This window comes from the organism of the source record quoted next, unplaced genomic scaffold (genome assembly GCF_019419815.1).
Source record: "Pyrus x bretschneideri cultivar Hongxiangsu unplaced genomic scaffold, Pyrus_bretschneideri_v1 Contig27, whole genome shotgun sequence".
Classification (NCBI taxonomy): domain Eukaryota; kingdom Viridiplantae; phylum Streptophyta; class Magnoliopsida; order Rosales; family Rosaceae; genus Pyrus; species Pyrus x bretschneideri.
This window is the reverse complement of record NW_025999579.1, coordinates 151,889-176,868: the sequence shown is the minus strand read 5'-3', so window position 1 is coordinate 176,868 and position 24,980 is coordinate 151,889. Positions and strand designations below refer to the sequence as shown.

At 39.5% G+C, this 24,980-nt stretch overlaps 6 protein-coding genes, 1 non-coding gene and 1 pseudogene across 8 annotated transcripts; 1 reads left to right on the top strand and 7 right to left on the bottom strand.

Annotated features, from left to right (window-relative positions):
• Nucleotides 1–1,410: 1,410 nt before the first annotated feature.
• On the bottom strand, nucleotides 1,411–4,559 carry LOC125467991 (annotated as a pseudogene).
• Nucleotides 4,560–4,705: 146 nt separating this feature from the next.
• LOC125478850 (sufE-like protein 1, chloroplastic/mitochondrial) lies at nucleotides 4,706–5,254 on the bottom strand. The gene has a single exon (XM_048587532.1). It carries the CDS (start codon nucleotides 5,237–5,239, stop codon nucleotides 4,907–4,909), a length of 333 nt encoding a protein of 110 aa, XP_048443489.1. The 5' UTR covers nucleotides 5,240–5,254; the 3' UTR covers nucleotides 4,706–4,906.
• A 117-nt stretch (nucleotides 5,255–5,371) lies between these two features.
• TRNAF-GAA lies at nucleotides 5,372–5,444 on the bottom strand. Its single transcript has one exon. It is a non-coding gene; the product is annotated as a tRNA-Phe (tRNA).
• A 984-nt stretch (nucleotides 5,445–6,428) lies between these two features.
• On the top strand, nucleotides 6,429–7,181 carry LOC103946854 (protein phosphatase 1 regulatory subunit INH3). The gene has a single exon (XM_048587729.1). It carries the CDS (start codon nucleotides 6,611–6,613, stop codon nucleotides 6,935–6,937), a length of 327 nt encoding a protein of 108 aa, XP_048443686.1. The 5' UTR covers nucleotides 6,429–6,610; the 3' UTR covers nucleotides 6,938–7,181.
• Nucleotides 7,182–7,533: 352 nt separating this feature from the next.
• Nucleotides 7,534–10,110, bottom strand: LOC125478909. The gene is made up of 3 exons (XM_048587728.1): nucleotides 9,441–10,110; nucleotides 9,170–9,306; nucleotides 7,534–8,792 (listed from the first exon to the last, which is right to left on the bottom strand). The coding sequence occupies exons 1-3, from the start codon at nucleotides 9,567–9,569 to the stop codon at nucleotides 8,000–8,002; spliced, it is 1,059 nt and encodes a 352-aa protein (XP_048443685.1). The 5' UTR covers nucleotides 9,570–10,110; the 3' UTR covers nucleotides 7,534–7,999.
• A 2,720-nt stretch (nucleotides 10,111–12,830) lies between these two features.
• LOC125478918 (E3 ubiquitin-protein ligase RING1-like) lies at nucleotides 12,831–16,540 on the bottom strand. 2 transcript variants are annotated; one of them, XM_048587749.1, is made up of 2 exons: nucleotides 15,303–16,540; nucleotides 12,831–13,021 (listed from the first exon to the last, which is right to left on the bottom strand). In XM_048587749.1, exon 1 carries the CDS (start codon nucleotides 16,467–16,469, stop codon nucleotides 15,312–15,314), a length of 1,158 nt encoding a protein of 385 aa, XP_048443706.1. In that variant the 5' UTR covers nucleotides 16,470–16,540; the 3' UTR covers nucleotides 12,831–13,021; nucleotides 15,303–15,311. The 2 variants fall into 2 exon arrangements, with proteins under 2 accessions (XP_048443706.1, XP_048443707.1); XM_048587750.1 differs by having other exon boundaries at nucleotides 12,831–13,015.
• A 1,398-nt stretch (nucleotides 16,541–17,938) lies between these two features.
• On the bottom strand, nucleotides 17,939–20,146 carry LOC125478917 (pentatricopeptide repeat-containing protein At2g13600-like). The gene has a single exon (XM_048587748.1). The coding sequence runs from the start codon at nucleotides 19,936–19,938 to the stop codon at nucleotides 18,154–18,156; it is 1,785 nt and encodes a 594-aa protein (XP_048443705.1). The 5' UTR covers nucleotides 19,939–20,146; the 3' UTR covers nucleotides 17,939–18,153.
• A 123-nt stretch (nucleotides 20,147–20,269) lies between these two features.
• On the bottom strand, nucleotides 20,270–24,807 carry LOC125478916 (dolichyl-diphosphooligosaccharide--protein glycosyltransferase subunit STT3B). Its single transcript, XM_048587747.1, has 6 exons — nucleotides 23,643–24,807; nucleotides 22,967–23,503; nucleotides 22,131–22,585; nucleotides 21,807–21,929; nucleotides 21,133–21,192; nucleotides 20,270–20,716 (listed from the first exon to the last, which is right to left on the bottom strand). The coding sequence occupies exons 1-6, from the start codon at nucleotides 24,579–24,581 to the stop codon at nucleotides 20,587–20,589; spliced, it is 2,244 nt and encodes a 747-aa protein (XP_048443704.1). The 5' UTR covers nucleotides 24,582–24,807; the 3' UTR covers nucleotides 20,270–20,586.
• Between the last annotated feature and the right edge of the window lie 173 nt (nucleotides 24,808–24,980).

The following is a 24,980-nucleotide window of genomic DNA, read 5'->3' as shown; positions in this document are numbered from 1 at the left end:
TGAAGATGCTCCGATGGAGAGAGAGAGAGAGAGGGTCAACAGTTGACATGTCATTTCACTCTTATATATAAAATATATTGGAATATAATTATTGTATAGAAGAATACATATAATATTATGAAGGGAAGTTATATATCCATGATCTCTAGGAGCCAAATTGAAATTTTGGGTCAAATCCTTCCAATTAGATAACAACATATATATAACATCCAAGTTGATTATATATATATATATATATAACGTAGATGCAATGTAATTATTGATATATGTTCTTCTGACAGATTCCAATTAAATTAAAATGAACCAATTGATGCAACCAATGCATAAAAGACTTAGACACTTATTTTGAATCTTGTTGTACATGTAATTCTATAGTTAATTAGCATATAATCTGATGATCAACTGTTTGTATGTATGCATGCATAATTAAGGAGGTTAAAATGAAAGTCGAATTCGGATTTCTTTTGTATTTCATAGGATTTGCAACACAGTCCTGCAACTTAGTAACTTAGTAGCGTCGGCAAATTTGACCGTATAATTTGCATAATCTAATGAAAGCTATATGTGCCCTTATATGTCATTTACATAAAAGGCCTTCGTTTTTCTCACTGTATTATTATTTATAATATTCCTTGGATTGTGGGACTCCAATCTTCAAATCATGAATGATGAACGTCCAACTCCAACCAGATATTAATTTTAAAAGATTTTAACGAAAAGTTTTTCGTATTTTTTATTTTAATAAAAAATCATATTTTTACATTAAAATGTCAATCCTGATACTATTCATTTTACTTTTTATTTTATCATTATCATTAAAACTCAAAATTTTAAAGTTATTTTCATTATTTTTCCTTTAATTTTTTGTTCTTGTTTACTATTATGAGTTTGGGAAGAGATCCCATCCGGATCTCTCCCACCAAATCCTAGGGATCGGGAAATCCAGACCCTTGAAATTTGATTAAACGGTTACAAACAGGAAGCTCTCTAAAAGTTATAACAATTGTAACTGTTGGATCAAATTTCAAGAGTCTTAATCTCCGGATCCCTTGGATTTGGTAGGAGAAATCCGGATGGGATCTCTTCTCTATGAGTTACGTACATATCTTCCTTTTTTTTGTTTATTAATTCTTTTTCTGTCTCTGTCATTACAGAATATTAGATCGATAAAGACACGGGAGAAAAAGAAAATAAATCTTTTGATTGATTCAGATCCCATCTGATCTTCTCTTCTCTTCTGTTGCAGTGTATGAAGTGTAGAAGGATCGAACAAACAAGAAAAGAAAATAAATGTAGTCTTATTACAGAAGAAACTAGTTTTGGTTTTGAAGGTGATGGATGGACATGAGAACAAACGCAAATATATAGGTCAAACAACCTCATTCTTGCAACCAACTGGAAAACGAAATCTTGCAAGGAAAGAAACCAATTAAGTTAATGGCATATTCTGCAGACTCAGCCCGAACGTTTTCTTGCATATCATGTGATACAATTCTTTTTCCTTTGCACCATTTTTTCTTCTTCCATAATCCATAGCGTGCGACATTAGTACTCCCTAGAATAGGAATAGGAATAGGAAAGAAGAGCAAAATCTTCCATAATCCAGTTCAGTTATAAACTATGGCCTTAACTCAAAAAATCATCTTCTCCTGCAAAGCATGGATGATCACAAGTCATTTTCCATGTATTAATTATAAACATGTTTTTGCTGGGGTTTTTAAGGAGGAACTACTCAAATTCAAGTTATTTTCCGTCTCGCTTTCTTCAATTTTACTACTTCCTACCCAACTACAAAAATATAAGTAACAAAAAGAAACATGTTACTATAATTTTCTTACAATCAAAAGTTTGCCAGGGTGGGGGAGTGGCATACTTCTGCTTTGCATCATGAACATACAGCAAGCCAAATAGGTCTGTTGTACCGTTGATCTTTTTTGTGACTGTATCACATTCCATCGAAGGTGGTGGCCCCTTTGCTGGAGGTGAAGTAGTAAACTTATGATTCAAATCTAAAGAGCCCTGCAATAAACAAGGTAAATATTAACTAGTAAATGCCTTCGACTTGTCAAAAGTACCATTAAAATTACTCACAGAAGATAAGAGCATTACAAACACATTTGACAAAGCACACAAAAAGACATGAAAGAGTAGACATACAACAAATCACGGAAGCAGATAGCTCCTGATGGGTAGTGACTTTTCTCATTCGTGTCATCTTTTCGACACGTGAAATCAGTTATATAATAGGTTACTTGGTATGGACCTTATAAATTTTTCTTCCAGAAAACTTGGGCGAGGCCTAAGTACAATATGATAGGTATATATTAAAGGGTAGAGGCAAAAAGCAGCTTAATAATCTATGAAGTCAAATTATGGATCATATATGACAAATATTAGGCAAAAGTGAAAACCTTTTTTTGCTTCACCAGACCTAATTTCTCAATCTCATAAACTCCAAAGAAAGTGATATCGGCAACAAAGAATCTCGACTTTTTTGCTTTCATCTTTAAACCGCCAATTTTCTAAAAGCTCCCTTATCGGTCTAAGAATGAGCAAGACCCATAAGAACTCAATTAAGGGTCAGAAACAAAAAATTTGAGCATTTTCATCAAGATAACATAGCAAACATAACCAGATAAAAAATTCACCCCACGGGGTCTTGCCACTGTAGGAGCAGCTTCCGCCAGGTTAGTAAAAAAGCATTGCTTCCTCAAGAGAATTTCTCCTTGTTTTCTTAGGAGCTCCAGATGTGGCTCCACCCTTTACCATATTGTTGGAATGGATGCTCATATCTACTGGTTCAGGAGCTGGTTGTTTTGCATTCTTCGCAACCCACATTCTTCCGTCATACCTGTAAGTTCCCTAGAAAGTTAAGCGCAGAAGGAAATAATAACCAACATATTCTCCAAGTTCCACATGAAGCTCATAATTAGTTTAAGAAAACAACTTACTTGGCCCAAATAAATTTCTCAGTCCCACTTCTGTCAATATTTGGTGGCAATTCTTTTTCCCAATAACTGTTTGCCCTTTCATTACCCATGGCTACATGAAAGTGCATAGAGAGTTATTTAACTGGATAATGAATCAGAAGATAGTAGTCGGTTAGAAAAGATTAAAAACACACAGAGCAAAAATGTGAATACTGAACTGATGTTTAACAACTACTTTGGTTAAATGATTTCGAGGAAAAAGAGGGAAAAAATGGCACTAAGATGACAAATAATGATTCAGTATCAGCTACCATAGTCGTGTTCTTACATTCCATAAAAGCAACCTGTTCTGGCAGCCATGTATCCAAAGTTGTAGACCGTACCTATTTCCAAGATCAACCAGGCTACGCTATTATTCGAACATAGAGTTGCAATAGTATGAAAACATATGCTACTCAAACAGATGTATATAGAATATTACTTAACTTTGATAACAGTAGTCCAGTAGACCAGACCACATAAATAACTCGTAGCAGATTCAGGATATGCCAATCACCATTGTCATTCAAAACATTTTCGATTACTCAGAAGGTATACAATGGCCTCATTATTTATCTTTAACAATTTCAGAAACCAAGAATAATTCTCTAGTCATATGGCTGTTCAATTTCTTCAATGAGTACCAATCCATTTGAATTTGAGATGCCAGGAAAGGAAAGGAAAAAAAAAAAACCTTACCAGCACGAACAGCATATGAACTAGGAAATAGAGAAATGATAGGTAGAAAAATAAACCTTTGAAATATGCACCCCAAGACTCCGATGAATTCCTGAGCATTGCATGCAAATAAATATTCCCAGGCTGACACTAGCCCATCGCGGAGCTCTGAAAGAAATACATTGCAGCACGAAGATCACGTTAATATGGACATCAAATTGCCACAATCAGGACCAAACAATATGAAATATAGCCGAGAATAGCACTTGAAGACAGTAGTAAAAATATGCTACACAAAAGGAAAGAGAGGGATGTGAAATGCGTACTTGCTCCGGCAATCAGCACATTCCCTGTTTTGTGGCAGCTTAAGAAGACCTTCTAAAATCTGGGGGCACAAGTGACAACATGCAACATAACACAGTAACAATAATGGAAAATGTAAGAGCAGCACAAGAATGTGCAAGGAACAGAGGGGGGAAGAAATAGAGAAAATAAAGGATACCTTGAGGTGTTTGGCGTTGAGGTCTTTCGAAACAGAGGCTTTGTTGTTCATTGTTGATAGTGTGAGTGTGTGTGCTTGTGCTCCTACCTTCGCTAGTTTGTTGGTTTGGATGATACGGGACCTGAAACAACAACACAACAACACCTACACAGCAGCAGCAGCAGCAACAGCAACAACAGAGGCAAGTCGTTAAGGCTTGAGAGCGAAGGAAGGCAAGGCCCAAGCACGGAGAGAGAGAGAGAGAGAGAGAGAGAGAGAGAGAGAGAGAGGCTGGAATGAAGGTAGAGGCTCAACTAATTCCAAGGAAAAACGGTTGGCATTCCTCAAAGCATGCCTACAGTCATTTTCCATTTTCCATTCTTTTCTATTCTCTTCTATTCTCTTCTATTTCTGTCTGAGTTTTTTAACTTTTGACTCTCACAAGCCTCATATTTTCACCTCTCTCTCTCTCTCTCTCTCTCTCTCTCTCTCTCAATACTTGCAAAATGCAAAACATTCATTCAAGCGCAAACTGCAACTGAAAACTGCAAAATTATAATCAAAGCGCATAGCATAATTCTGGAAGAAACAAATTGGATGTATAACTAAAATATAAGCAAGCATTTCAATGTCACATTTAAAACCAACAAAAAATACATAATATATATAATAATAATAATCTGATAAATCCTGCTGCATAAATAAAACACTAGCAAGTAGCAATCAGCAATTGGATTAACCACAAGAGAGTTTTCATTAGGTGGAATTTCGAATCCTATTATTTGGGGTTGGGGGCAATCTCTTGGGGAGTCTTGGCCACGATGGACAGCGCGTGGAGGCCGGACTGGAGCTCGTCAGCCAAGGCATCGTAGACCATGCGGTGTCGTTTCACCAGGTTCTGCCCCTCGAATTTTGAGGACACGACCTTGAGGTTGAAGTGAGTTTCGCCATTGGCATTGGCCTTGTCTCTCATGGCGGCATGGCCAGCGTGCTGATGCGACACGTCTTCAATCTCCAAAACGCTCGCTTCCAACGCCGTCTGCAATTTCGTTCTCATTCTGCTCGCTCGTGTCAGCTGCGACACCACCGTCCCTGCTCCTCTCGATCCCATCTCTCTTTCTCCGCTCTCCAGCACCACCACACTCAGAATAGGTCAAATTCATATATTAATTATTTTCTTAGTTTTTCATTTTAAAAAAATAAATAGATAACGAATTGAAAAACTAAAAAGAAAAAAACTTGGTGCGGTGAAGGTGGATCGAACACCTGACCTTCAGATCTTCAGTCTGACGCTCTCCCAACTGAGCTATCCCCACAATCGTTGGCATTTCACTTAGGTATAGAATTATATTCATGCACTAGCTATTTGCTTTTCAACTTAACAGAATAAAAATTCAAATGACGTTTTTATTAATTAATTAATTAGAATTTGATAAACATTAGTTAATTGGTATGTATACATGGTTATGATGGTCCATTATTTATTGTAATATTTGACAACATATGCGCCAAATACAAAAGCCACAATCACGACAACTGCTGGCACAAGCTTCACTGCAACATCTTTTTCCATTTTCAATTTTGTAGAAACTATAATCCTTTAGCCCTTAAATTCGCAACTTGTTGGTTTATTAACATCATAATCACTACTTTGATCGTAATTAGTAATTGCAGTTGTTGCTGAATTTTTTTTGTCAATAGTATTGTTATTGTGTTTCATCTGCAGCTGCTACTACAACTTTTTCATGGTAATGATCATCATATGCAACCGGTATTATCATTGTAAGAACTCCTGCCTTGTCAAACTTAGCACGAATGTCATTTGAATTGCACTTGTCGCCATGGATTGTAACGATTCCCATACTATTCGTTTCATCCTTCAGGTGTTCATTTCTAAAGCATGATCTACATCGATTAGTACAGTAAGTACGAGAATTAGTTAACAAAATTAAGCAATATCAAATGATCATTCAAATCAACTTGTATCCAAGGGAATTAGATCCTCTCCGCATTCCCTCACTGGGAATCCTGTGGATCAATGAATATTAACCGTTTATCAAAGATTGTGCGGTCACGATTTTTTCATTTTTTATATTTTTTTATGCAAAACGAGGCTGCTTTACTTTTGAAAATATAAAAAATATTTAATTGTGACCGACGATTTTTGATGAACAGTTAATATTTAATGATCTCCCGGATCCCCAACGAGAAGATCCGGAGAGGATCTAATTCCGTATACTAAGTACGCATGAAATATAATTTACGCAAAATGAAAGGAAAAAGTAGGAGGAAGAAGCAAGCAAATGTTGGCGAGTGGTTAGAACAGTCAAAGGTGTCTAACTCTAATCTAAATAAATGAGAGAAGAAAGAAAAAAGAAAAGAAGAAAAAAAATGGGAAAGGGAGGCAAAATAAGACCTGGTACCGAGTGAACCAGCCAAACGCCTTTGCGATTGACGATTGATTTCGATTTGCGATTGAAGCATGAGCGGCGGCGGCGGCGGCAGAGGTAGAGGCAGAACAGCACCAATGACGAGCGGGAGCTTGACGACGACCATCACCCTTGAGAACGCGGGCGCATCGTCATCGCAATCGGAAGGTGTGGTGCTGAGGCTGAATCGGAAGAAGAAGCAGGTGTCGTGGAAGGAAGGGACGGTGGACAACGAGTTCATGCAGAAGAAGAGCTCCAAAAAGTGCTGCATCTTCCACAAGCAGAAGCCCTTCGACGAGGACGACAGCGACGATGACGAACACCATCACCGCCACGACCGCGATCACGGTCACGACCATCATCCCTCACCTTCTTCTTAAGGCCTTAACAGAAACGCCGTCTGATCAGTAATATTGTGGATCTGTGACGATGTTTTGTACTGCGCATTGGTGTTTGTTAGAAGGAGAAGGGGCTAATGAATTAGGTTTAGGTTTTGTGAGTGATAAAACAAAGAATTGTAATGCCCCAAAATCCCTGTGACATGTAGTAATTTGTCAATGTTGGTTTTCGTCAATTGAGAATTGACATATGATGCTGGTGAATTTCAGTAATGTTGTTTTTTAATCCAAAAACTTGTACAAATCTTGCATACAAGTGCAATCTGTTAGATTGTTTTCGCGGTTGAAAGTTCAAAAAGGGAAAGAAAAAAAAGTTCTCAACCAAATGTTTGCATCAAGTGTTTCTGATAACAATTGGTTAGCTTCCTCCTAAGCTCATTGAATTCAATTGTCTCCGCCCTCAAATGTGCAAACCACCGTCGGTCGGAGCCCGAGCATGAGGCCAGAGACAAGGGCTGGAGCCTGGAGTGGTGGGTGGAACCGTGGAGGCAAGGTCGCTTCTTACTGAGAGTGTCAATGTAAAGCCAGTGAGCACAAACCACCAATAGAAGATGCAACAGATGAAGTAGAAGAGAGCGTTGTGCTAACAAATTCAATCTACATTGCCAATAAGCAATAAACAATTCTGCTGTAATGCACAGCCTCACAAACATTATACAACGAGTAACATATCACATGACCCAATACAAGAAGCCAGATTCCTATTTTTCGATACAAATCACAAACCAACACATGACAGCAAACAAGAACAAAACAATAAATAATTTGGCCATATACCATCTACATTTCTCAAGCTGCGGCATGGCATCTACTGCTTCACACTTTATATGCTGTTATAAACATAGTTCTGCATGTCATATCTTATTCAATTTATTTTCCTTCTATCCTCTCCTTCTCAAGTATATTTCTCCCGCTCGAATTATAATACTGCACCAGCTCTAGAATATGTATGCCTTCAGTGGAATCTGTAGCTGAGAAATTTTCAGCCAACTGGATCGAGTGTAAGGAAACAAATTGATGATATCACAGTGCTAATGAATTTCTCTAATCAAGGGCAGTTTTCCAGCGGCCAGTTATTGGCTTTGGTAAGCCATCAAAGATTGGTCTGGCCATCGTTGCACTTGACAGAGCTTGAATGTCTTGTGTCAAGCTCCACCTTGAAGTTGGCCAAATTGATGCTGTGTTATTACTGTCTTGGTCTTTTAAGCTCGGTGTGCTTGATGACTTCTGAACCACAGCCATTTCGTCTGTCATGACAGTTATAGAATCCCCCATGCCCACCGGAATAGAGTTCAACCATCCTGACTCCGAATCAGATGGCAGCGATGCTCGGCTTGATGACTTCTGCCTCATGGCTAAACCATTTCCTGTTGAAGCTCTGGTCCCAGCACTGTTTTCCCCCTTCAACAACCTTTCAGGTGTGACAGCCCCATTATCAACTTCAGCTTTCTGACGCCTCCGGACTGATTTGTCATCAGATTTCTCACCCTGCCCATCTCCAAGTTCTGCTGCAAGGTAATCAGCCATTGCACCATTCTCCGACAACAGATCAATGGAAGAATGTCTGGACTTCTTAGGGTGACTTAGTGGGTCAGACAATGGTGAGACCGCACTTTGATCAAAGGATTCAGAACTTCGACTTCTGTAGACAGCCATCTCGGTGCCTTCTGCTTTTGCCTTCAAGTTTGGAGATGTTAGACCATAGTATTTCTGTAAAGTGCTCATTGCTGTAGTGGCCTTCTTCTCATTGGGAGGGTTTGAACCCACAGAAGAGCAGAATGGTTCTAGCATAATAGATTGGCCAAGACATGGGGTGGATTTTTCAAGGTCGTTTTCTCTGCAATAAGTTATACAGAAGATTAGCTTTATGTAAAGCGGCAGCTATATAGAGAGAGACTAAGAGGCACTCGAGCATCCATTCCGACTTGAAAGTTGGTAAAGGAAACGTCATAACTTAAGAAGAAATGCTTCAACCTTGTTATAGACGATAGAGCCTTAAGGAAGGAACCCTAAAATCAAGTTTTCAGGAATAATAAATCTACGCTTGCAATGGTATTCTCAACATAGAGACGTAACAAGTAGCATGTAAAAATGTAGGATTCCGATCAAGAGTCAAGAGTCAAGAGTCAAGAGTCATATTAAAAAGATGATATCTCTTCTCTTTCTTGTTATAAATTGTTGGAAATCGGAATGAGAGAAATGAGAAGATGTTACCTTGTGGTTGTGGTTGTGGTTGTGGCTGGAGAAGGAATAGAGGGAGGATGTCTTCCGGGCAAAGGTATTTTCAAGGTGTTCAAAGCGAACATTTGAAGATCCGTAGCAAACCCATTCATCCTTTTAATGTCACACACCTGTTTAGGGTTTACCATTTATCAATTCCATACCAATTTTTAGCAATTAAGACTAGTACTAAACGTAATTAGGAACAATGCGCAGGCAGGGCAGAAGCTAATTAAAAAAGGTATCTCAGAGAAAAATTGGAAACCTCGACGCCGTATTTGATGGCAACGCCGGCGAGTGTGTCCATCTTTGAGACTTGGTGCTCTATGTAATTCTTGCCGCCGCCGCCTCCTCCTCCATTATTCTCGGCCGACCTTGTATTGGAAGGAGACATAATTGATATGCCTCTTCTTCTCAGATCTCTCGTCCCTTGGCAGCTGTGGCCGAGTGCCGACTGCCTCAAATCCAATCCAAATCCAATCTCTTGGCTGGGACTTCGGGGGTAGAGATTTTTTCAGAAAGCCAACCGACACGAAACCAGATCCATACAGCAATACAAGAGAAAGAATAACAATAATATTAAATTGTAAAGAAAAATGGAGTCCACAAAAAAGTCAAATACTTGGCCTTTTTCTTCTTCTTGTATGGTGATGGTGAATTGGTGATGGTGATTGTGATGCTGGAGAAGAAGCATCAGGCAGACAGTTGTTATTTGATTTTTTAAACATTAACAGGAAACCAACTATGAATAATAAAAATAAAATAACAATATTGTATTTTCTTTTGACGCGGAATGACAGAGCTGAGTTGAGTTGAGTTGAGGGAGGACTTGAGGAGGACAGCGGACAAGAGAGAGAGGGAGAAGCCGAACCGACTACCGACACATCTCTCAGCCTCAGCAGCAGTAACACTCAATCATCTTTTTCATTTTATTTTTATGCCTAATATTAGATTATTAGTAAATCACCTATCTGGTCTTCTTTCATTTTCTATTTCTCCTTCATTCCAGCAATTCTTGGTTTTCATTGGTTTAATGGGGCACTCCTCTCGAGCAGATTTATGTGGTGATACGGTAGATGAAAAATAATTTTTATTGAAAAAAAAAAAAAAACTAGGATTTAAATCTTGTGGTGAAGTCTTCTAATATTTTAAGCTTAAATTGAAAATTTTGTCAATTTTCGTTAATTGTTAGCATATTAGGCTCGCATGTGAGACTAAAAAGATAAAATTAGTCTTACATGTAATATCACGCATTAACAATTAAAAGAGGGTTCTATTTTAGCCTAGGGTAATATTAGGCGACTAAATTTAGAGACAAAATTAACAAACTAAATTATGTGTCATTAATAAAAATGAACATGTTTATTAACGGTTAAAGAATAAACCAACTCTCACCTTCTATATCGTTTAGTTTTCAAAAAATTTCTTCAAATTTATTCTCCCTAATCTCCAAATTTATCACATGTTAGTAATTAACAAATAATTAGATAAAATTTTCAATTTTACACATAAATCTTAACAAATTTCACCACGTAACATAATTTTTTTTTTTTCTCGTAATCGTCTTATATAGCATTTTGTATCGTACGATAAAGTCACGCGAAGGAACAACTCTCCAAGTCCCACCTCCGGGCCCCACCCTCCTTCTCATAGCCGTACAGTAGTCGTATGCGTATATGTATTTGCATTCCCACCTCGACTTGCCTCCCCCTACATACATTTGGAGTTATTTTTTTATTTTATTTCCTAGTTGCCCTTTTGAGGGATTGTTGTATTATTTCCCGCCCTTTTTTTAATTTTTATTTTATTTTTATCCATTTTGAGAAGAGTACAACGGGGCATGAGGAGGAGGAGAAAAAGAGGGACAATGTTGCACTATTTGATTTATGCACGTGATAAATAATAAGATTCTCTCATCTCTTTTTATATTTTCATCCCCTTTTCTTCTATTCTCTTACACTTTGTTTTTTACATTTTTATTTCTATAAAAAAATCAATACAAGATGTTGACGTACATTAATCGTAACCGTTCAAGTCAGAGAGAAGAAATGAGAAGAGAGAATCATTATCCGTGATATAGACCTACCTTACTCGACTCAACTTCATCACAATAAGTTAGTAATTCATCCTAATATATATATATATATATATATATATATATATATATATATATATATAAAGTGCCGATTTAGTTCCTGAACTATTAGCTCAATGAAAATTAGGCCCGTGAATGGTTTTTTCAGTAAAATAAGTCCTTAAATTTATTAAAAATTGCTACTTTCATCCCTACTAACTATTATATTCAAAGTTATTTTATTTAATTTTTCGTCAATTAAGTCACTTGACACACTTTAGAGTGTAATATTATTCTTTTCTCGCCTATAAACCCTTAACATTTAAAATAGATTGCGAATCTAACGTCTTATTTACCTTCCAAAGTTAACTCCACACACTATTTCTTTATTAAAAGGGTAAAAAGACTTATATCATCATTCCACATTAAAAGGGTCATCCATTATGTAGTAGCAACGGCATGTTTACTTAACAAAAATTGGAAAAGAAATGAATGGGAAAAGCTTAAAAGTAGGATAAGTAAGAAAAGAGAATCTAAACAACCAATCCCTCCTAGTCAATCCGATTCCTTATTTTTTGGTATTTGTTTATGGATTTTATGAAAAACTTGCACTTTTCTAATCTTTACGTGTAAGTAAACACATGAGAAAGTTAAAAGAATAAAATGATTTCCATACCCATATTTTTGTAACCGCAATGAACTCATGAATCAAAATGATTTCAATTCCTGTTTCTTGTAAGTAAACATGCCCTAAAATCAATTGGAAATGTTGCTATAATCTTGTCTTCTCCATTTTAATATTAATCAAGCTACTATTTATACAGACCATGAAACCAAAATGAAATGATATATATGAGGATCAATCATTGGCATGGAAAATATATTTTGCAGAAGAGATGGCTGTCAGGTAAATTTATATGCAAAGTTTTATACAGTCTAGAGAGAGAGAGAGTTTGTATAGTATTTGAAGTTGGAAGAATGCAAACAAAGCAAAAGGTTGTGTGGTAATGCACAAGAGAGAAAGCTGGATTAGGTTTTTTATTAAAATTACACAAACACCCTTACTTAACAGGTGCTTAGCGGGTATGTAGGTAGACTCAAAATGACCAGTAGAACAACATGTGATTAACAGGTCCATCCGTTAACGACCCAACCCGTTAATCATCCACCCAAATGTTGATTTTAATGGGTGGGTTGGGTCAAGTTGGCTCCAAAATGCCACCCCTACTCCAAGGTATCAGACACAATGTGATTTTTGGCTACTAAATTCTTGATACACGGTCAAATAACACGGCCATGGCAACACCAATCTCCATTTCTACTCACTACATACTGGCGGTCAAGTTCATCACCACTAAAGGGATTCACAATTACGGCCATAAACTCCGTGGTTAGGGCGCCTAATCACAATTTGGGTGGGGGTGGGGTGGGCGTGACAATAACAAAAATATAGAATCAGAGATACAATATCAAAACCATTTCACAGCTACACTACAATATAAGCCAATTAAGAAAGAAAGACAATGCCTCATTACAGACACATTACACGACACACGACACATAAAAAATTAACACGGATCATGCACATAAACTTCTCATAAATAGATGATGAATCTATAAAAGAATTCACAACAATGAAAAATAACGATGGACATTTACCTATGATTATCAGGACAAAATATTTAGAGAAAAACAATTGTCACTAACTGTTAATGTGTAAGATCTTTCTCTTTGTTCAACAATTGGTTGCATATCCAATCTGCCAACTGTACCTACCAAAAAGAGACAAAGCAACCATTTAATTGAAAACTTAATAAAATTGTAATATCAGAGCGAGAGAGATAGAGAGAGAGGGAGAGATAACATTTAGAGCACATAATTCAAAACTAAACACGACGCCACATGGCAAACTAGAAAAAAAAGAGCACTAAGGCTCATTTGGTGTCTAGGATTGAATATTTCACAGTATTCAATATATTTTGAAGGAAGATATGGAAAAACTGTGTCCAATTAAAAAGTAGATGGATCCAATCCCCCCAAATGAAAGGACTAGAAGGGACAAGTTTCCTTCATGTCTAATCTTCCACTTCTAATACCCTAAAAATGAAAAATCATACACCAACCTTCAATATACCTTGAATTTTATGAGCTATCCATTCCAATTCAATCGGAGACAACAAGCAATGCCAAAAGTCTTAGAACTTATAACATAAAGCTATGTTAAAGACTTGCTTCATAAACTAAATGAATCATGCACATAAATGCTGCTGGAAATATAGTCAAACATGCACTCGAAATAATCCAACCAAGGATCCATATTGATTTCCTCAAGTTTCAGTATACTAAAACAAAAGAACCTCGTTTATGTATGGATTGGCTTAAAAAACTTGGTCACACAGAAACACTCTTACGATCCAATACTAATACAAACAAGACAGCCTAGATTTGAATGGAAAAGAAAAATAAACATTAAAATCTGATTTGAATGGATAGAAATACTCATACTATCCAATACTGATACAAACAAAACAGCCTAGATTTTTGTATGGTCCAACTCTTTTGAATGGATGGAACACAATACAAAAATCTCATCAGCACACAACTTCAGGTGATTCTGATAGCAACAAGAGAATTAGGAGTATTACAATTTAACTAATAATGCAAACAAGTATGCTCCTATCAAAAATCTGATGCATCCAACGATTCAAGAGTCTGACAAACCTAAGAATTCGCAAGTCATAACTGCCATAATTAGAAAATTGGAAAACAAGCAGAATAACCACTTCCCCAATAGCTTATAGTCAACTTACTGCTTAGAATTTGTATCTCATAACTTCCACATTTAGGAAGTGGAATATGAGCAGAATAACTACTGTCCCACTAACTTATAGCCAAATTACTGCATGAAATTTATAAAGCACTCCGACCCACCTATACATCCAACCCCATCGCTTCTCCACTTTTTGAGAGTAACCTTCAAAAGCTGGATACATAAAATAGAAAAAACTCAGAACAACTTGATCTTCTGAAATAAATCAGGAAGGATGAGTCACATATTCTCAAATCTAGAGACTAAGGTCACTGCTACAGATCCATAATCATACATAATTGGGATGGTGATCTATGACTACCCTGACCAGGGACACCAGATTAAGACACAAGAAAAGAACGGAAGGTTCACTCCTGGGCAGAGTAGGTTTATCCCAAGAGTTAGACAACATTACCCTAGAACACTGCAGATGGTGATCTTAGCCTTTACACATAATAAACCTAGTATGTCGTGGCATTGGTGCTTATGCACCTCGTAGATCTCTCACCTATAAACAAATATCATACCGTCTAGGATTTCAAACATTATCCTAGAGATGCCGTTAAAGTCACCTCCTACAACCATCTCATGAGATATGGTTGATATCAGCCATATCACAGTATGGCGATCGGATACACCAAAATACCAATAATTATGAGTATCAACCAACGCAGCTGCATTTATGTGTGTTATACACTATGGTTTAGTATTATTATTTAGATATGCATTCCCAATTCACATCTGTATATTTCCAGAGTTCTTCAGGTATGCATTATAGACTTTTACTAGTTCAAAGAAGGTAATTTATAAGATTGTTGAGGCTTGTTGGAAGTTTTATATGAATGGAGGTCTACTGGTTGCATGTTACTTCTGAAGAAACCAGAATGACCCATTGCTTACGACAGTTTCTTCCTTGTACCTAACACTATACCAGTCGTTTCATCCCACATTGATTAGCTACAAATAACTCATGCAAAACAATGTTTCTAAGGTACAATCCAGTTGCAAGTTTGCCACATAGAAGGCTTACGATAAGTATTATCAAATAAAGACTTCAAATTTACATGATTTTTCATGAAAATATGAGTTAAACCAGTGATGCAAAAATAAAGGAGCTAATGATCATTGTTTGTCAAGGATATAAATAACAAAGTTTGACAGGCACATTCAAGCTTGTTAGGTTAGAATAACCAAATGGAAGGCAAAGATATATAAATGTGTTAGGTAAGTAACAAGTGCAATACCAATTGTGCTCAATCAAGATCTTCTTGCCTAGGCTCCTCCGATCCAGAGTTATGCCTTCCCCTATTCCCTGAGTTCGACTCCTCATTGTTTCCACTCCCAGTATTGCTAGTCTCGGCCGGACCACCAAGTGCCCCGAAAAAGCGTGGTAGGGAAATGGTAAACCTCCGCTCCACCGTTCGCGGACTTGGACTCGGATTGTCTAGAGCTGGCGTGCCAATTCCTAACCCAAACCCACTAACACTCCCACCACCGCCCATAGAAATATTAGTCCCACCAGGAGCCACAGATTGACTGGTTTGATTGCCATTTCCGGAGTCCCCACGGATCCTCTGCTCGTATTCAGGATCATCAGTGGGCAACTCGTGGCGACAGACAGGACATGAGTTATGCAATTCCAGCCAAGGCAGAATACAATCCGAGTGGTATAAGTGCTTACAGGGCATCTGTTTGGCCTCCTCACCGAGCTCAAATGAGTCCTTACACACCGCGCACTGTGATGAATCCGAAGCCAACAACTCCTCTGAAATTTTCACAACCGGCAAGGCTACGATGGCGGATTTAGAGGCGGGTGGGGTGCCGTACCTGTTTGGATCGTTCTCGGCTAATTGTTGGATCAATTGCTCGATGCCCGGGCCAAAGAAGTAATCGCCGAGATTAAGATTGGTAGGAGCACGAAAACCTGATGGGTCCCCGCCGCCGCCGCCGCCAGGGCTGCCATCGATCACGAACTGGACATTGGCACCATTTGCCCTTAGGGTTTGCAAGTAGTTCTGGAGGAAGACGAACGGGTTGAAGGCGTCGGGGTCGTGAAAGGGTGAGGAGCGTGAGGGTGCGCCACCGAAGAGGGAGGAGAGATCATCGGCGTGATTGGCAGGGGCGGGAGCGGGAGCGGGACCAGAGGCGGAGGAGGAGAAGAGGAGGGGAAATCCGCTGGAGGCGAAGGGAGGGGCGTCGGAGGAGGGGAAGGAGAAGAAAGGATTGGGGGGGAAAGAGTTAGGGTTGGGGGTTTCCATCTCTTCGAGGAAGCCGCCGCTGCAAAGCGGGCAAACGAGATCGGAGGTAGGTGAGGGGGTGAGGGAAACCGTACGGTCGCACTGGTGGCAGAAGTAAAGCTGAGGGGCGATCGGACCGCCAACACTGCCGGAGTGGCCGCCCGAGGACGACATGACTCTTGGGTTGAGAAAGGAGAGGGAGAGATTTGACAGAGGATGGGCGAGGCGATTTATACGGAGGACGAGACGAGGGACGCCTGAAACTCAAGGCTCAAGCCTCAAGGGAAGGGAGTTTTTACTTTTGGGGAGAGAGAGAGAGAGAAGAGAGACAGAGACAGAGAGATTAAAGTTGTAATGAGTGGATGAAATATGGCGTTTAGGCGAGTGCGCGCCGATGTACGACCACTCGACGGATGTGGATGACTAGGAGTGGACTCTTCTTGTCCTACTACTAATACACCACAACACTATCTTTTATTTTTCTTTTCTAATTTAATTCCTTATTTTTCATCCTATTTAAAATGGTTTTTTCTTTTTACTCTTTTAATCCTAACCCTATTCCTATATTTATGGGTTTAGATTTTTTCCTTTTAATGAATATATTTGGTTTTTTCTCTTTTTTTTATTTATTAAATGTAAATTCTATAAAGGCTTATTTGGAGGTTGCAAATGTTCTTTTCCCCTTTCTCTTTTTCCCAAAGTTTTATTTCAAGGTTGCAAATGTGCTCAGGACAAAGACAAAAAATGTTTTTGGGACAAGATGGAAGACTTGAGGTGGATTTTGGTGTGGGGGTGTATGGAATGTGTGGGGTGTGAGTGTAGCTTTGGTTAGTAAGCAGGGCGTATGGAATGTGTGTCTTGGATTGATCTAAAACCTGATGCCTACCAAGAGTTGAGCTCAACTACACAAAAGCTCCTGGTCATTACCACCATTTCCAAAATTTCTTTCTAATAATTCAACCCATTCTCACATCATGAATAGTTATGAAAGTTTCCATTTCTCTTTACACGTAGCAAGGATAATCATAAAATCAATATTGAAAACCAACATTTCGAAACATCATAAAATCATCAATCATATTCGACCAACATTTCGAAACATTATTCAGATTCAAACCACCTTCATAATAACGTAATAACAAACAGACATACAGAAGCAATATTCAAACTAAATAATAGAAGGTTTCCCAGAACCCCTACCTTGATTCCAAGGTAAAAGAGCAACTCAACCTGATTGTGTAACATCGAACAGCTTGCTTCACCTCTTACGTTCCTAGGTACAAGTACAAGCTATCACTATAGCACGTATAACAAGTAAACCCTATGCTAGGTACCTAGGATTTATTGCTCACTTCAGAAATCCTTACATGAGCAATGACATGAAATTAGGCTTATACAAATCACTTTAAACTAGTTTGAAAACACTTTAGCCTCTAACTATATAAAAGCTTTACTCGATTTGGTCTATGATCTGAGGGATGAAATCATATAGTACACATATATAATATAATCGTTTCTGACTTTAAAGAAATGCTTTATTGTCTAACATGGCTTAAACCGAATTTGACTAATAATGTTTAACTTGATAATATGATAAATCGCACTTGTATCTAGATAATTCAAGCCCAGCCATGGAACAATATCATTACCTCCCCACGGGCCACAGCCGTGGAACAATAAAATACTGGACTACTAGCTCTCAAGGAGAAACCAACGAATTCCACCCAATTAAACAGCATGTAGGAATTCCAAGGAGAAGGAAGAGAGGTCAATTTCTACTTGTCTAAGATTTTATCGTTTGAATAATAGTAAGTGGGTGAGAATATGGAAGCAGGTACCAATGAAATTAAGCAGGTCTTTACAGAGGTGATGATGCCTGGCCTTTTTCCACTTCAATCCAACTGGATCCTGGCACTTTCTGCACATCCCTAACCTCCATTAGTTTCCTAAGCATCCCAACGTCATCCCAATTGCTCAATCCAGCAAAAATGTTTGACAGTAGCACATACGTCGATGGATCCCTTCTGTTTATATCTAATGCATGCTCTGCCGCCCGCTTTCCAGTTTCTGTATCATCATGAATCTGGCAAGCACCAAGAAGAGTTTGCCAAACCAGAACACCCGGCTTAAAGGGCATGCTCAGGATTAATTCCTCAGCTTCCTTAATGCATCCTGCTCGGCCTAGAAGATTCACCATGCATGCATAATGGTCTTCTCCTGGGGAGATTCCGTGGTCCTGAGTCATGGAGGCAAAATACTTCCATCCTTCATCAATAAACCTGCCCTGGCTACATGCGTAGAGTACACATATGAAGGTGATGTAATTTGGCTCAATACCGGCTTCCTCCAGCCTCATCTTATCAAAAATCTCAAGAGCTTCCCTAGCTTGCCCGTTTTGTGCGCACCCCATGATCATTGTGGTCCATGACACCACAGACGGATCCTTCATGGACTGAAAAACACTCCTTGCACCCTCCATCCATCCACATTTTGCATACATGTCTAGCAGAGCATTATCCACGCACACATCAACATCAGTACTGGTTTCAAGTTTAATTCTCAAGCCATGGAATTTCTGCCCTTCATCCAAGGAAGCCAAATTGGCACAGGCATTCAGGGCAGTTGCAAGCGTGAACTTGTTAGGCATTATACCCACTTTCTTCATTTGATCAATAACCTCAAGCGCTTTCCTTGGCTCCCCACATTGAAGACACCCAGCAGCCATTTGGGTCCATGAGCACACATCTTTTGAAGGCATTTCATCAAAGGCTTTGAAGCCCTCCATTAACTTCTGATTCTTAATGTACATATCAGCCAACGAATTCCCCACGCAAATCTCAGCCCCATAGCCATACCTGACAAGCTGTGCATGAACTTGCTCGCCCATTTTAAGATCAGTGAGAGCAGCCAACCCAGTGAGAACACTCGAAAATGTGTAGCTGTCGGGTTTCACTCCCTCGAGATTCATGCGACACCAGAATATCGGTATTTCCAAATAAGAATACTGCAAGTAGCCAGCCATCACAGCATTCCAAGACACTATATCTTTATTGGGGCAATTCTCAAAAACTTCCAAAGCATTTTTTAATTCCCCATGTCTTACTAAAACAGTCAAAAACGCATTACTGAGAAAAACATTCCACTCAAATCCTAGCCTAACGATGAATGCAAAGACTTGGTAAGCTTGAGTCAGGTTCCCATACAAGGAACAGGCGTGGAGGGCGCTAACCAAGGTAAACTCATTGGGCTTGGTGGTGCCGTCCCGGTGCATACGACCAAACAGAGACAGGGCTTTCTTAGGAGAGTCATGTTGGACAAAGCCCGTAATGACCGCAGACCACGACACAACATTCTTGTGAGGCATTTCATCAAACAGTTGGAGAGCATTAATAAGATCACCGCATTTTGCGTACACGTTGAGTAGATGGTTTTGAAGAAAAGGAGAGAAGGGCAGAAGGCCTCGGATGAGTTTAGCATGGAGTGCTCTGCCATGGGGTAAGTTAGAGGTCTGGGCACATGAACGCAAGAAACCGGAGTAAGTCTGTTCCCCAGTGGCCAAGTTGTGTGTGGATTTTGATACGATAAGCGTAAATGTATGTACAAGAAAAGCGCGAGCACCTGGGCGGGGGCGGGGACGGAGCATCTATCTATAGAAAACATGAAGCGCGAGTACCCAAGTTGCTTACTTTTTATCCAACCTGACTGCTTTGGTTTTTGGTTTTTAACCTCTCTGTTTTTCTTTAGGAATAATTTTAATTCTCTCTTTTCGTTGTCGAATTTTAATTTGCACCAAAAAAAAAAATTTAACTTTTCAAATTATGAAACGTATAGGTCGTTTCCTCTGCGGAAATTAATTATGATTCTATGAAATCCCTCAACCACAGCGAGCCACTTGACCCGAAGAAAAGAAAAAAAAAAAAAATGCCGTGGCTCATCTAATCTTCATATTCTCTCTTAAAAAAGTACTACCGATATTATGATAACGCGCTAAATTTAACAATTTATAGTACGACTTAAATGAAAACTGCTCAAATGTTACATTGTAAAATCTCTCAACGATACAATGAACAAAACCGTTGTAATTCAGAGGCAAAAAGACGGCCTTCCAATTAAGGGTTCCGGATGAGATCAGTAACTTCAGTGCCACAAACCAAGTCTAAGAAAAGAAAATTACGCTTTTACTATCTCTGAAAACTATATCTCAAGACTCCAATCTCTCCGCCTTTCATCTACCCATGTTCCTTCACTATTGTCCTTTCCTTCCTTCCTTGTAGCCGCAAGAGAGCCGGGCTTACCACCTATTATTTGGTGGTTTCACTTTGTAAATACGAACAATCCAATTCGATGTTGTGAATGCCTCTTCCAGGTATTCAAGTTTGATATCCTTATTTCCAATTTCAACCCCCCGTGCACGATCATACCTGTCAATCAAAACGACGACAATCAGCTATTTGGCATAGGTAGCACATGCTAAGGCACTGCAAGCACATAAGCATACAGATGTGCTTATGCAATAATGTACTCTCCATTTTCACCCAATAATGTACTAGGCTTCAACTAGTAGTGTAAACCCGAGCCAACAGAAAATTACCAGTCTACTGCAGCGTTTAATGCAATATAAAACTTAGGAAGAGCACCTAGTATTATCAATCTTGGCATATTATGGCCATTCTCTCAATAAGGATGCACAGGCTCCGGTTTCTAGGTTTTCTATTTGTCAATCAGTTTAGACAATTGTTGGTAGTGTCTCATACTCCACATGCTGCGCTTTTGCATTACACTTGTGCATTTGTTTGCACGGAAGCATGCACACCTATAGTTGGCACGTGAAACTTACCCAGGTGGTTTGCCATACTCTGTCGTCAGCTCTCCAAATCGATAGTAAGACAGCTTGTACCTAATCACCATAAAAATGGAAAAAACAAATCATTCCTGTACAGAACTAGACATAATACATAAGGAAACACAAATGGTATAATAATTTTCAAATGGATAATTCATCGAAGGGTCTCTGACTAATTTTGAGTGAGATAGCACCCAAATACCCCGCACATTCGAACCAGTGGTCCAGCAGAAATGAAACTCAATTTTCTTTATGATATACAGTCCACGTATATCAATCAATAGGCCTTAAGGATTGCAAACCAAAACATCATCAAGCCAATTAGCTCTTTAACTATTTTCAAGCCAATATATGGTGTTATTTTATGACTAAAAGTTTGAGAGAATTCATTCATAAAAGAACAATCATAATCATAAGCTCAGTGTAACAAGCATAGGTTTTCCATTTTGCCTACTTTAAATCATCATACCGATTTTCAGACACACAAATTGTTCTGGATTATGGAACCCCTTTGGACACATGTGTTTTTTCTTTTACTATGTTTGTGAAATGAAGTAAGGTGTCGTCCCACTAGGGAAAAAGATGAAATCATTAGCCCTGTTAAAAAATCTCATATGTACATACACATAACATAAGTTTGCACATCTTAGCTGTGTTATGAAACTTACATGAGACAGTTCAACATCTTGGGAGCTGCACCTTTGTCAACACGATATTCACCATTAACAAGGTAATCAGGTTCCTTAATCACAGGAAATACTCCACCCCCAATTCTCACCATCCACAGAAATCTGGCATGAAGAAATTTGTGTTACTATATAGTGAAAGCAGAAAAATAACTAACAAGAGTATTACTTTCAATTAAATTGAACAAAATGGTTCTGAAGAAGCATCAGAAACATGGATCAAAACAACAGACAACACTGTCATAAAATGCTTTACCAAATAGCAAGTGATGTTTCAAAAGTTTAAATAAATTCTTATGAACTTACTTGTTGATATCATCAGAAGAATAACCAGTAACACCACCAAATACAACTAAGACATAGTCGACGTCAAGCGATCTCATTATGTCATATGCCTCATCTTCATAAGATGACATTGCACGCCCAACTGTAGCAATGTGCGTATTGTTCCAGGTGTTATTGTCCACTATAACAGTTCTGTTTCCCATTGCAGTGATTTGGTACCCATAATCCCACCATGACATCACTTTAGCATCTGGAGGAGTATTCTGACGAAGCCAAAAGTATGCCTCACGGTAATCATCAAATATGACCCTGTTCCCATGGGCACCCCTCGCAGCCAGAACAATTGAGGGAGATGAGTATGCCTCTGACGTGACCCAGGTACAGTGAGTTGCATACTTACTAAGCAAGTAGAATGCACCAAAGAGTAAGACAAGAGCACCATTTTTTTGAAAAGGCTGAGATTGATCAATTGAACCCTACTTGTCACACAAATGTAAGCAAGATACTGCTTGTTATATACTGTGATTAAAAAATAAAACAAAAAAGGGTACTTGATATATAACACCAAAATATCTCGAAAGAAAATCACATGGGTGGTTCTAAACGCCACACACACGATCACAATCTTCTAGCCACCATTAAGAACCAAAATCCATACTCACTTACCATGGATCCAAATCAGACAGCAGATATTTATTCAGAAAATTAATTTTCTTTCTAGAGACTCAAATATCAGCCATTGCATTTGGTTTAAATACACGGTGAGTATGGACTCTGTATTCAACAGTGAGCAAGAGATCAAAACTGCAAGTATATTTTTGTGTGTATGTATGCATATAAAGGAGTAAAGATGTCACCTTTGAAGAACCCTTTGTGCTGCTGGCGCCTTTGGTGGAACCAGTTTGGGAAACCTTGTCCTTTGCCCTTGCCAACTGTGTCAAATTCTTTATAGTCGCGGAGACAGCAATGGCACTAATAAGACAAACTGCAGGTGTGGCAACAAGAATCAACCGAACCATGACACCAGCAAAGTACATGCTTGTAAGACCATACATTACCACAAATATGGTGGCATCTGACAAACGCTTGAAGCAGAAGTAGAGACCGGCAGGGAAAAGGAAGAGCAAGATATGAAAATCGAACATAAAAGATGACCAAGCCGTCGGTTGGTGCTCAGAGACAGATGCAATAATAGGAATGTGATCCTTGGCATATGTTGGGTCTAGCAAGGAATAAAACCGCCCTGTCCATGGAGAGATATAGCCAGATGCAGTGCCGACTCCCAAGGCAACACCACCAACGCCTACAGCGCAGGTGACAGTGATCCTTAAAAAGGCTTGAAACATCTTAGAGTCACTTAGTAGGTGCTTGACATAATCTAAGAAGTAAAATACCTGCCAACCCCATCCCCCGTGTCACCAAACAAAGATGAAAAATGAAGTAAGCACCAAGAAATGAATTGACAAAAAGGCACAGATAAACTGAGTTAATGTATGGAATGGAAAAGCAACCTAAGGAAAACAACCAACCAACCTGCATCAAGAAGAAGACGCCCATGGCAGCCATGTGCTCCCCAGACTGAACGTGCTGAAAGCCGACAAAGCGAATTTGCATAGCGAGCAACATTCCAAGAATATAAGTGCAATTGTAGGCGACATACAACCTCATGGAATATCGCCCGGTGATCAAAAGCACCAAAACGTAAAGGGGAATCAAGTTGATTATAAAGATATAACCTCCCCAGGCCGAGACCATGTAGAAGTAGCCCAATGCGGAGCCCAACGCCCAAGCGAGCGAGCCAGTATTGACGGCCTTGACGAACAAGTAAAACGTCAGCAACAGGGCGAAAATGGCGACACCCTCATTGTCGTAGGAGCCGGCCACCGATCTGGAGATGTAGCCGGGGCAAATGGCGATCAATGCGGCGGCGACAAGGCCGGCGCCGGTGTCCCAAATCTCTTTACCGAAGAAATATGCTACGAGGGTGGTGTTGGAGGCGAAAAATGGAGCGGTCATGACGCAGACTTCGCGAATGTGTACGGCGAAGCTGAGGAATCGGAGGGCCCAGTAGATGATGGCGGCGGTGACCATGAGGCCAGGGTAGAGGGTGCCGCCGATGATCCGACCCAAGGGGTACCAACTCTCAGAGTCGAACCAGTTCCAGAATTCGTAGAAGCCCTTCTCGGTGAGGTAGAGGGTAGTACGGTAATTGAAATAGGGATCGAACTCATGGATCATGGACTCGTAGCGGAGGACGCTGAAGAGGCGGGTGATGAAGGCGAGGACGTAGACCAAGCAGAGGATGGAGACTCGGATCAGGAGCTCCTGCTGCTTGGTCTTCAGTTTCAGGGTTTTGAACGAGAAGTTGCCGAGGAGACCTGACATAGATGTGGCTTGGGGCGAAGATGGCGAAGGAGATTGGCCGGTTTTCGTGGTGGCAGTGCCGTTGAGGGGCTCCGTTTTTCCGACCATGATGTTTGTGTTTCCTTTGAGAAAGAAATGAACTGGAGCGAACTGAATTTCAGGGGTTTTCACTTGTCAGTTGCAATTCACTAGGAGTGACATTTTAAGGACGACACGAGCACGACAGGCAAGGATCAAGGATTACGAAGGGGATCTGCTCCTGCGATTACGAGTGCGATCACTCGCCTTAGGGACGACACGAGCACGACAGACAAGGATCAAGGATCAAGGATCAAGGATCAGGAAGGGGATCTGCTCCTGCGATTACGAGTGCCATCACTCGCCGCGACACAACCAGTTTAGGAGACTCTCCCGCAGGTCAAACATTAACAGTGTTGGACTTGGATATTTTGGGCTTTTACTTTATATGGGCTAGCTGGGCCCTCTAATTGGGTTTTCCTTTTTACC

Bases quoted from the DNA above. Each gene is read 5' to 3' on its own strand.
- LOC125478850 (XM_048587532.1), bottom strand. From the start codon at position 5,239: ATGGGATCGAGAGGAGCAGGGACGGTGGTGTCGCAGCTGACACGAGCG.
- LOC125478917 (XM_048587748.1), bottom strand. From the start codon at position 19,938: ATGCTCCGTCCCCGCCCCCGCCCAGGTGCTCGCGCTTTTCTTGTACAT.
- LOC125478909 (XM_048587728.1), bottom strand. From the start codon at position 9,569: ATGTCTCCTTCCAATACAAGGTCGGCCGAGAATAATGGAGGAGGAGGC. The intron at 9,307-9,440 runs GTTTCCAATTTT...AACCCTAAACAG, and splicing joins CCATCAAATACGGCGTCGAG to GTGTGTGACATTAAAAGGAT. The intron at 8,793-9,169 runs GTAACATCTTCT...AACTTATTGCAG, and splicing joins ACCACAACCACAACCACAAG to AGAAAACGACCTTGAAAAAT.
- LOC125478918 (XM_048587749.1), bottom strand. From the start codon at position 16,469: ATGTCGTCCTCGGGCGGCCACTCCGGCAGTGTTGGCGGTCCGATCGCC.
- LOC103946854 (XM_048587729.1), top strand. From the start codon at position 6,611: ATGAGCGGCGGCGGCGGCGGCAGAGGTAGAGGCAGAACAGCACCAATG.
- LOC125478916 (XM_048587747.1), bottom strand. From the start codon at position 24,581: ATGGTCGGAAAAACGGAGCCCCTCAACGGCACTGCCACCACGAAAACC. The intron at 21,930-22,130 runs GTAAGTTCATAA...TCTTCATGCCAG, and splicing joins TCTTCTGATGATATCAACAA to ATTTCTGTGGATGGTGAGAA. The intron at 21,193-21,806 runs GTAAGTTTCATA...TATGGTGATTAG, and splicing joins AAGATGTTGAACTGTCTCAT to GTACAAGCTGTCTTACTATC.